General features: G+C 39.9%; 2 protein-coding genes across 10 annotated transcripts; one reads left to right on the top strand and one right to left on the bottom strand.

Annotated features, from left to right (window-relative positions):
* The first annotated feature begins 1,499 nt into the window (after positions 1-1,499).
* On the top strand, positions 1,500-3,034 carry LOC129305995 (uncharacterized). The gene has a single exon (XM_054946268.1). It carries the CDS (start codon positions 1,731-1,733, stop codon positions 2,811-2,813), a length of 1,083 nt encoding a protein of 360 aa, XP_054802243.1. The 5' UTR covers positions 1,500-1,730; the 3' UTR covers positions 2,814-3,034.
* A 5-nt stretch (positions 3,035-3,039) lies between these two features.
* Positions 3,040-8,370, bottom strand: LOC129305996 (protein EMSY-LIKE 1-like). Of its 9 annotated transcripts, none has more exons than XM_054946269.1 (11): positions 7,644-8,370; positions 7,150-7,315; positions 6,791-6,989; positions 6,585-6,694; positions 6,353-6,485; positions 5,924-6,151; positions 5,598-5,666; positions 4,801-5,052; positions 4,642-4,710; positions 4,502-4,565; positions 3,040-3,771 (listed from the first exon to the last, which is right to left on the bottom strand). In XM_054946269.1, the coding sequence occupies exons 3-11, from the start codon at positions 6,875-6,877 to the stop codon at positions 3,725-3,727; spliced, it is 1,059 nt and encodes a 352-aa protein (XP_054802244.1). In that variant the 5' UTR covers positions 6,878-6,989; positions 7,150-7,315; positions 7,644-8,370; the 3' UTR covers positions 3,040-3,724. The 9 variants fall into 9 exon arrangements, 7 of the variants coding, with proteins under 7 accessions (XP_054802244.1, XP_054802246.1, XP_054802245.1 ...); XM_054946271.1 differs by having other exon boundaries at positions 7,697-8,370; XM_054946270.1 differs by having other exon boundaries at positions 7,862-8,370.
* Between the last annotated feature and the right edge of the window lie 2,120 nt (positions 8,371-10,490).

The raw sequence follows: 10,490 nt of genomic DNA, 5'->3' as shown, positions 1-10,490 counted from the left end.
GGGCGAAACCAGTGTGATCCGTATGTGGTAAGGCTTGTCCTGAGGATTATGGGGTCCTCCAGGACGCCGCACGGGCGCCGTGTGCTGTGCCAGACTCTCAGCCCGTGACAGAGTGGTATCAGAGCAGGACATACTTTATTGCCGTGTGCGCGTGGGGTCCCACGTTGGGACTGGTCGGCCTCGGCACCGCTCCAGAAAGGCCTCTGAGCAGGTGGGTCCAAAAGTGGGGACTCGGGCGGGAAGGTTGGCCGTTGTCGACTCCACTCTTGTTGGCTCGCGGGTGCGAGTGGGTCCGAAAAGTGCAGGACTCGGGTGGCCACTCAGCAGTAAGCTGATATGTTTGTGGCAGTACTGTACGTACGATCCTTGGGCGGAGTCGTTCTCCCCTAGCACGAGAGCGTGCTAGATTGGGTGTGGGAGAATGTCACGGATGATATTTCCATGACCGTGTAAAGACCAAGATAATGAACGATCCGCTGGTTAGCCTCGCACAATATGGGTAAAGGGGGTGACATTAGCATTGGGGGTGTTCTGCCTCAGTCTTCGGACTGTGTGCATAACTAGTCGGGGCTAGTGCCGCCTCCCTGATGAGCCCATGGCAGGGCGAAACCAGTGTGATCTGTATGTGGTAAGACTTGTCCTGAGGATTATGGGGTCCTCCAGGACGCCGCACGGGCGCCGTGTGCTGCGCCAGACTCTCAGCCTGCGACAAAGCGCTGCCATTGCATATTTAATTACTAAGAACTTGATATATAAACGGATAAAAGATGAACATGTCACGGTTCAAATCCGACAACCGAGGTGCTAAACCGAGGGATCCAAATCCAGCCATACGTACCCGTACCTGTACCCGTACCCGATCTCAGAAAGAGAAGTGCGGTAAATAATCCATACTAAAAAACATACAGCGGTGAAACTGGAAAAAGAGTGAAAGACAGAACGGGCATTTGTTATCAGTAATCAGGGCAAAATATAGGATTCATTTGAATTTCAGTTAGGTATAATAAATTATAAAAATAATTAATTAAGTGATAGATTTTAATTATAATTAATTATACTATAATGCAATCTGTTTGAATATTGTTTTTCTAAAATTGATTTTAATAGAATTAAAAATGTTTGGATAATTTAATTAGAATTAATTTTAGTTATATAAATTATTATATAATTTAATTTTTAAATATCAAATATCAATTTTTTAAAGATATAAAATTCAAATTTTATTAAGAAAAAAAAAAAAGAAGAGAGTTTGACTTTATTTTTATTAAATTATGTGTTTTTTTTGTAATTTTTGCTTGAGCCTGTCTTTATAATTTTTTTCAATATTTTGGACAAGCCTCTCCGCAGAGGCTCTAATTCTCTTCCGGAAATAATTGATTTTTGGCCAAAATCGATTTTTCAAAAAAGTGAATGTTTGAATAACTTTTTAAAGAATCGATTTTTTGGGCCAAAAATCGATTATATTTGCTATCCAAACACACTGATAAGCGGCTCCGCAAGCTGCAGGCTGCCCTCCTCTCGGCTCTCGCTCACTATTTACAACGGCAGCATGCTGAAACGCCCTAGTCTGATGCGATCGGGTTTTGGCGGAATCTCAGCGCAATTATTTCTCTTCAAAAATTCAACTTCCCTCAGGCGGCTCTATAAATTAATTTTCTTATCTTTACTCGCTGTCTAAACTCAATTCAAAATTCAGGGTTAGGGTTCTGTGTCCGCGCAAGGCAATTATAATGAAGGCTTCTCTCAAATTCCGCGACGAACAAAAGCCGCTTTTCAGAGCCAAAGTTCCTCTCAACGTCCTGGGCTTGCCGTTCCAATCCGGCATAGTAGCTGGCGAGTCCAAGGAGCTCACTCTTAATCTCAGCTCCTTCTTCGAATCTGGTCCGGCCGTCAAGATCGCCTACCGCCCCAATGACTCGTTCAATCCCTTTTCCCTCATCGTCAAGACAGGGACAGGACCGTTCGGTTCGCCCTTCTCCAGTTCCATGTTGATGAGTGCCGAGTTCAATTTGCTGGGTTGTGGAAACGGGAATCCTGTCTTCATGCTCCATTTTAAACCTCGATTCGGGGATTTCTCTTTCAAGAAGTCGCAGTCTTCGATTTTTGATCCCAAAGTCTTCGGCTCACAGAATGGCACCGCCTCGGATGATGATGGGTCCGTTGAGTTGGTGGACTCGCCGGTGATGAACTCGTTCTCCGGCAAGAAAATTTCGATGCTGGCTACTCGTCCTCCCTCTGCGGGTGCCATTGCCAATCTGTTCTCCGGTATGGAAGTGGCAGCAAGGACAACACTTCCGGTTAAAGGACGAGCCGTGGTGAACTTCCGATGGGGTGTTCGTGTTCCGGCGGAGCTGAAGTGTCGCGATAATGTGGCGGCTGGCATAGCATTTCAGAAGATTCCGTTTTTGGTGATGGATAAGATTGGGGTCGAGCACTTAGACGGCGGGGACTCCAAGGGGAAAGGCAGTAAAAGAGCGGGCCCAGATTCGGCATTGCCAGGGAATGCTGACGTGGCAGAGGCGTGTCTTTCGGTGAAACGGCAATTGGAGGTCTTGCAAGCTGAGAATGGATTACTGAGGAATGCCGTGGAAGATCTCCGGAGGGAAATATCCGGCGCCAGCTCCATTGAAGGATCAGATTTCAGCAAGTACAGAGAAGTTGAGAGGAATGGTATGAAACCTTCCAATGGCAAGAATGATCGACGTAATAACGAAAGGAAAAGGTCCAATTTCGACGGTTTTCCTCCAAAGTCGACGGAGGCTGATGTGAGTGAAGAATTAAAGAAAGCTCTGAAGGGTGCTTCTGGCACTTGAATTCGTTGACATGTTGATCAGAGATTTGCTTAGTATGATAGTTTTTAGTTTCAGATCAGTTATTATATTATGTACTTTTCTGTCGTGCAGGTTTCCTTAGTTATGTGATATAAACAAGGAAGCTTATGGGTGTTCGAGCCTTCATCCAAAACTCCAAATGTATAGTTTCATATTTAGCTTTATAACACGCCATCACAAATATAACCAGAAATTTGAATCCACGACGTGAGAAATAAGTAGTGCCATTCAAAACTCAACATTACCTGCTCTAGATTACATCCTATTATTCTTCCTACCAACTTGATGAGAATAAATTCCTTTAAAATTCGAGTCAGCATATGTTGTGACGTGCTAGCCTTCACGGTTCAGTCCAGCTACTGCAGTCTTGCAGAGGATCTTCGGGAAGCAAAACCAATAGGAATGGCATGTGTTGGTGAGAACTCTGATATTTAACGAAATATCATATCACAGATGTCTTGAACTGGAAAGATCCTTTTCATTTTGTGATTACCTGGATTTCTTCTTGCGGCAAAATTTGACTGTGGTGTTAGAGTTTATCGCCTGTTTACATGATTAAATCGATGCACTGGGATGATACTTTTGTTGAGGACATGGAATCTCTATATCCGTAAACAAAGCAATTTTACAGTCCCATACAGACTTGAAAAATTTGGTTTTGCGCCTTAGACACGCGAGTTCTCCATGTACTTAGTAGCCACGGGCACCAAAAATGAGTCAGGACGGGCAAAAAACGAAAAAATGACACAAAAAGTGCATCAATAGGACGACCATTTGCGGACCATTAATGAGCTTGGGTTGGTTCTTTTAAGGGCATCACTCGCCTCACAATTTGACTCCATGTGAGCTTGAACATCCAAGGATAGTTTTCTCTACAAGCAGCTCCAGTGCTCTCATCCCCTATCCATTAGTTGCCCTGGCAAGTAGGGGTGTTCTCCATCTGCAAATAAAGCGCATGGGAAATAAGAGTATTGAAACTTAAAAAGGGCAGGGATGCTTCTCTTCTGCCACTTTAACAAGGTACCACCCAGTTATAATTATCAGATATGCACTTAAATCTGTGTCCACTAATCATTTTCCTAACATCTTCTCCCCCCTTTCTAACCAAATGATAAAAAGAAAAATGATAAAAAAATTTTAAAATAATCAATTAATTCAAGTTAAGTGTCAAATATCAAAATCTAAAATTTGCAAGTTCATCTTTCAATTTAACAACTATGTTGTGATGAATTCACGTGTTTTTCAAATTTTAACATGGTTGAAAAATAATTATTTTTCTAGTTAAAATTTAAAATATAAATTTCAAATTCATCACAACGAAGTTATAAAATTAAAAAATTGAATTGTGAATTCCTAAAATTTAACACTTGGCACCTATTTTGAATTACTCTTCATTTTCCCACGATAAAATTTCCAAAAAAAAAAAATGTTGTAAAGACAAACGGATGGAAGGGGGTGCATCAGGATTTTACCGTAAAAAATGCTGAAACAGACTGTAACCCCCTATCTAATAATTTAAAATTTGGCCCCCCACCTATTGGGTGCTAGATCCGTCCCTCATCCTTCAATACAATTAATATATGAAACACCCCCCCCCCCCAAAAAAAAAAAGGAAAAGGTTGCATTAGACGATAAGGTGCAGCAACATAATGAAGGCATCTATTTGTCACCACTTTCACAATCAGATGCATCTGCTAGCTTGGCAATTGCGTCAACAAGGGCTTGTTCATGCTCCTGCACAATCAAAAGTGAATAATAACATAGGAGCAAGAAGGTCTGAAAAGCAATACAGGGTGGTCAGCAATAGTACTTTCAGCATTTCCTTTGCCCTCTCCAGTTCCATAGGATCTGGATCACTCTCGGCTATAACCCTCTCCACCTGTTAAAGCAACATCATTTTTCTAAACAAAAAAGAAACGTTTTAATAACTCTCTCAGTCTTAATAAAATTGCTTGGAAATGAAATATACCTCCTGAACCAGTAAATCTGTGTCTGGGAATTCAATATCATCTAAAACTCTATCTCCAATACCATTTTGTGGTGGGAAAAATTCTTTTCTGATATGACTTTGAACCCCAGCATGTCCTCTCCCTCTTCCAGCAGCCACAGTGTTACCACCGCGGCAATGGAATTTCTTGACTCCACGACATTGCCCACTATGCCTGCCTCTATGGGTTGTGGCTGGATCTTCATCTTCCCATCGTATATCCTCTGGTGAGATCTGTGATATGCCATAAATATCTTTAAATATGAAATATCATCATTTTGGACTTTATCAGATACATACTAAGTTATTTAAATCATAAAGAAACTTAGTTATTGCAATCAATTAGAACCAACTGCTAACTAAACAAGAAACATGATTTATTCTGCATAAACAATTAACTAGCAAAACCAAGATTTTTCCCTCGGGTTCCTGTTTAATTATCCTTATGGATGAGATGTAGATATAGTTGTTGTCTTCTTGTTCATTTCTTTAGTTAATACAACCATTCAATGAACACAATGATTGATCTTGGGAATGCTATTGCTACCTTTTGCTACAACGAAGTAGCAAGATTGACTTGCCCTCCCTGTTTCGAAATAGTGGAGCTATGCATTGTACGTAAAATTTTCTTTTTCCCCCTTTTTTTTTTTTTTTCCCGGCCACCGCTGTGTCTTAAGTTTGATATTATTATTTTTGCTAATATATTTCTCAATGTTGCTTCATTCTAAGTTGCAGTTAAAGGGTAGATTAGTGACAGATGTGCCATATGTAGGAAATACCTCTTTAAGATCAACCCATTCCCAAGTCTCATTTGCTGTATTAATATCATAAACCAGAGCATGCCGACCCTGCAAACCATGGATATTCAGAAAGGATTGCTAAAAATATCCAAGAAATATGTGTGTTAGTGTGTGTGTGTGTGTACGAAAATTAAGTTTCCAGTGACATTTTCCCTTTCACTTCAAGGGCTTTTGGCCCCTCATATCATATGGAGGTTTGTCAGACTCCAAAATCTGGATAATTAGTTACAATGGAGATAACGTATATGTAAGATGTATCTATAGTCAAGATGTTTGACAGCTATATACAAGGACCTAAAACACACCTCAGCAGCATTATAGTCGGTTATCACAGCCTCATAAAAGTGATTGTCTTCAGGCCATCTAGTCCAAACCTTCTTTCCAATATATGGATCAAAAGTTGCCACTTCAGCAGGCGCATTAGATGGAAGGACACTAGAAGAACTGCGATTAATGAAGCGCCTACCTCCAGCAGACCCTGAAGAAGGACAATGCATAGGCTTCACCAAAGGCAAACTAGGAAATGACTGACCCTGCAGCCAAAAATTGAAGATCAAAATCAAAGTTGGGTAAATTCATGATTTTTCTCTACTCTTTAATGAATTGAATAGTAGTGCCAGGATCATGCATACGAACTCTGGCTCAAAACAATTCCTTAACTTGCAGCTAACAATGAAAACTGCAATGCATGGAGCTACAAATACTGCTTTAAAAGCTCATGTCACATAACATACAGAAGAAGCTACCGATTGGGATGTCTTCTGTTTCTTATGGGAAGCTGAAACTGTTGGACTGGGCAAAAAGTCATAAACAGGCAGAGAATTGCTGCGCCTTGCAGGTTGATAACAACCAGTTTGTCTCCATTCCCTGTTTACAATCCCCACAATGTAAATCTGAAAAAAGACAGAAGCAGCAAAATTCTTGTCTCTTTTGGCTACAAATTGCAACTGTTGAAAGGTGATGTACCGTATGCGCTGGATAATCTCATCAGCATTAACCCTTGTAAGAAGCTCTCTATGCTCATCATCTGAAACTCTCAATTCTTTTCTAAGCTCAGTTATCAAACCTTCTTTCTCCTGATGAATAAACGTAAAATGGAAATGAACCTTTTAAAGGGGGAAAATACATAGACAATGTAAGCAGCATGGAAAGAACTGAAGACGTGCATGTACCCAAGTAAGAGCATCGGACTGAGCTTTAAAAGCACGCAGGACAGAAGAGTATGCTTCCTGCTCAAGCTGGTGAATCTGAGACTCCATGTCACCGTGAATTTCAGGATGTGGAGTGAACCTACAGATCTTCCACCGTCTGCAATATTGCTACTTCTCAGATTTCTATTTTGATTTGAGGTAGGAAAATCACCGTCAGTGCCTGAAATTGGCAAAAAAGGAATGAGAATTTCTAAAATTTCTCAACATGCACTAATGTACACTTTGAACTTAGAAATGCTTTTATAAGTGAATATTACTGATCAATACTATTCCTTCAATCTACAAACAAGCTAGGGAAACATCTATTCTTTGTTGTTTACCATTGTCAGCGCAGAGTAAATGATCCTTCCTTCACTCTCCCTCCTCAATTCTCTCTCCTTGGCACTCTGAGCTCCAGTGAAAATTCACTTTATTGGACTTCAAAATTTTGGCCAAGCTTAAAGTCTATTAGGCATATGAACGTGGTGACAAGTCTATTAAGATGCACTGCGAACAAATAAAAGCAGACTTCTGTTGCTTCAGTGGTTCACACCAAGCCTAACAGACAAGGGAAAATATGGGAGCAGACTTCATAAAAGTTAAGAATGTTTCATGCATGATATGAGCCCCTAAATTTGAATTTCGGGTAATATGGTATTTACAAATCAGAGTTGCATGCACACAATTAGCAATTGAAGGATTTCTATATAAACTGTCAGTTCGATCTTTGTCCATTTACCAACTTGCTCAACTCTGGCACGGTTCATACCACATATAAAATGACCCTAGAAAGAAACTTTCCCGCGTAATTTGAGGGAGTAGAGTTCATTTGCACCTATATATAAGCTTATGCTACAATACCAATCGAAGGATTCCGTTGAAAATTACAATGTCAGGTTCATGTAGAATCGACTTGGCGATCGGTTTGCGACCAATTAAAGACCGTTCCAAAAGAGGAAAGAAAACCGTGAATTTAACACTACGAGCTAGGAGTCGGCCATCACCGGAAGTTCCGAAACACAGAAATTTCAAGATAAGTTGACAATTGACAACCTTGGAGACATCCAAAATCCCGATTCGTTTCCAGATGTTTCGACAAGCATTGGCACAAAAGAAGGCACCTCGTCCGACAACTCACATCCAATCAACCGAGTCAATTTCACAACCGCACAGCAAATCAAGACAAAACATTTCACCATATTTTGGACGGTTCTAACAAACGATTAGAGCGAGCGAAAAACTGCGTGTGGATAAAGTACGAGGAACTCTCACCGCTACTGTGGGAAAGTTGATAATCCAGGAAAAAGAAATGCAATGTGAGAAAACAGGGATCTAACAAAGAAAATGACGAGGTAGAAGGTTGTTGGACAACAAGCAGAGACACAGAGTGAGGAACAGCAAGGGGAAGTGGACAGAAAAGTGTGAACGTTAGGGAGCGTGTGAGGAACATGTTGGGAGCAAAAGATGGCGCTTTATAGTGTGTTGATGAATCGCCGTTGTGCGTTGCGTCCCTCGTCTCTCGTAACCGCCTGTTGACCACTCCACACTCCTCCTTCTTCCACATCAAGGACAGGTCGCCACATCAACTCTGCAAAGGCATAAATTTAAACAAAATACCCCGTTTTTTGCCATATATTATTATTATTATTATTTCTCCAACAAGACAAAGAAAGGAATGGCATTAATAATTAGATAAATAAATCCAGGTACATTAAAAAATAAAAGAACCTGGAATAAAATAATGTTGCAAATGGTATGTCAATTGTTATGCCAATTGTATGTTCATCAATTAATTCACATGTAGAAACATTTATAAATAAAAACACAACGAAAATAAAATAATATTTAAAAGTGAACAACTGAATATAATTCGACCAGATAATATTTTGAATAAATAACATATATAAGATTATTATTTTAGGCTTGACATGAAGAATGTTGGGGAAAATCAGGTTTTTTTTTTTTTTTTTAGACGATGCTGATTTGAGTGAAAAAACGGCTCAGAGGCTGAACAATTATTTGGGCTTTAGGCGAAGGGAAATTGAAAACTGTTTGTCAGGAGATATTAGAAAAAAAAAGCCCATTGTTGGGAAAGTTAACATCAATGTATATAGACCGACATCCAGAAAAAGGCCTCAAGACCGTTTGGGCCTAACAAACAAACAGGCCTGAACTCAATTATGGACATTTCTTTGCTTTTTTGTTGGGTCATTTGCTACCCTTTCCAATGCCAACTGTCCTTAGCTTGCACAGGTGAATCCATCAAGAACACGACCCATTTAGAGTTCGGACTATTTTTTGTTCTTAATTTATCTGGAAAGGGCAAACTTGTATTGATAATCTTTATTGCTAGGTTGGCTAAGTAAAAGGAATTAAGTTAATCTGACGGATAAAATTAAGTTTAAAAACTAACATATGACAAAAGAAAAGGACTTACAAACTTTAGTCTTAATTTTTTAAGTTAAAATATATAAAAAAAAAAATTCACTAACCTTGCACATCTATTATCTCCCCCTTTTCTGGGAAGTCTTGGTTTTGCCCGGGATTATATCTTGATTGTAATATGTTTCTCTAACAGGAAAAAAGGGGGAAATCATGTTCTTAGCCTTTGGTCTGAATTCTCACGGACTTGGTAATTGCATTACTTTTTTCCGCGAGCTAGCGCATTTGCCTGGGAGCTACCAGCGAGCAAAGCCTGGGATGCAGACACTAATTGATAACCATACGATGAAGATCAGACAATACGCATGCTCATATAAAATAAAATTTCCAAGAACAACCATGGACTGCCCAAAGCTCCATACAACGGAATCATAGTATAAGCTGTCATGAATGAAGGTTGGTCCAAGATCTACTTCTACTCATTAATCGGACCGGGCAATTATCAACTACATCTACTTGTTTTGTAGCCTTTAGGGCATTGACTAACCCAACTAAGAGCCACGTGATTTACTCCAAGGCTTGGCCGTAGGGATGAATTCGAATGTTTGTTGGAAAACCCTCGGGATACGTTTGAAGCATCATCTTCAGCACTTGAAATGTACTATTACTCGAACTATGATATCACCCAGCCACATGGGCTAGGCTAAACTAGTTACAGATGATTGTCTATGTAAAGAGAATGGCCTTGCTGATACGATTTGAATTCTGATTCTGAATAAGCAAGGGTCAAAGTTCCACGTCATAAGTCTCCGCATAGGCGTGGAGTGTCCCTGTTATTATAGTAATCTCCAACATGGCTAGTGGGCCTACGTCATGTGAGGTCTGGAATAAAAATCTTCGATCCCATCTTGCAACCTCGGGAAACAAGAAGAATCTTGACTACAAAGGAAAGAGAATAAATTTCAAACTTTCCAAGTTTAAAATCTTCAGGGAGCTACAGTTTTTTTAGGTAACTATCACAGTCTTGTGCATCAGACTGACTCTAAAATATAAGTATTCACAAAGTTTATTGTTGTATTCATATCATTGCCGTGTAAAGGCCCATCTCCCCCAAGCCAATTACGTATAGTACAAAAGCCGCAGACAGACCATTTTATTTAACTAAAATATTGGGATTTGACATGTTTCTACAAGAAATATAGAAGCATATATCCATCTAAGGTGAAAGGACAAAGAAAAGGACAATCAAAAAGTAGTGGAAACAGATAAAATAGAAAGGACTTGGTGTAGTCGAGAAGGT

The sequence above is a fragment of the Prosopis cineraria genome, unplaced genomic scaffold, assembly GCF_029017545.1.
Source record: "Prosopis cineraria cultivar Desert tree isolate PC_DT_omini unplaced genomic scaffold, ASM2901754v1 PC3, whole genome shotgun sequence".
NCBI lineage: Eukaryota > Viridiplantae > Streptophyta > Magnoliopsida > Fabales > Fabaceae > Prosopis > Prosopis cineraria.
Note: the sequence above shows the minus strand (reverse complement) of the source record. Positions and strands in the feature narration are given on the sequence as shown.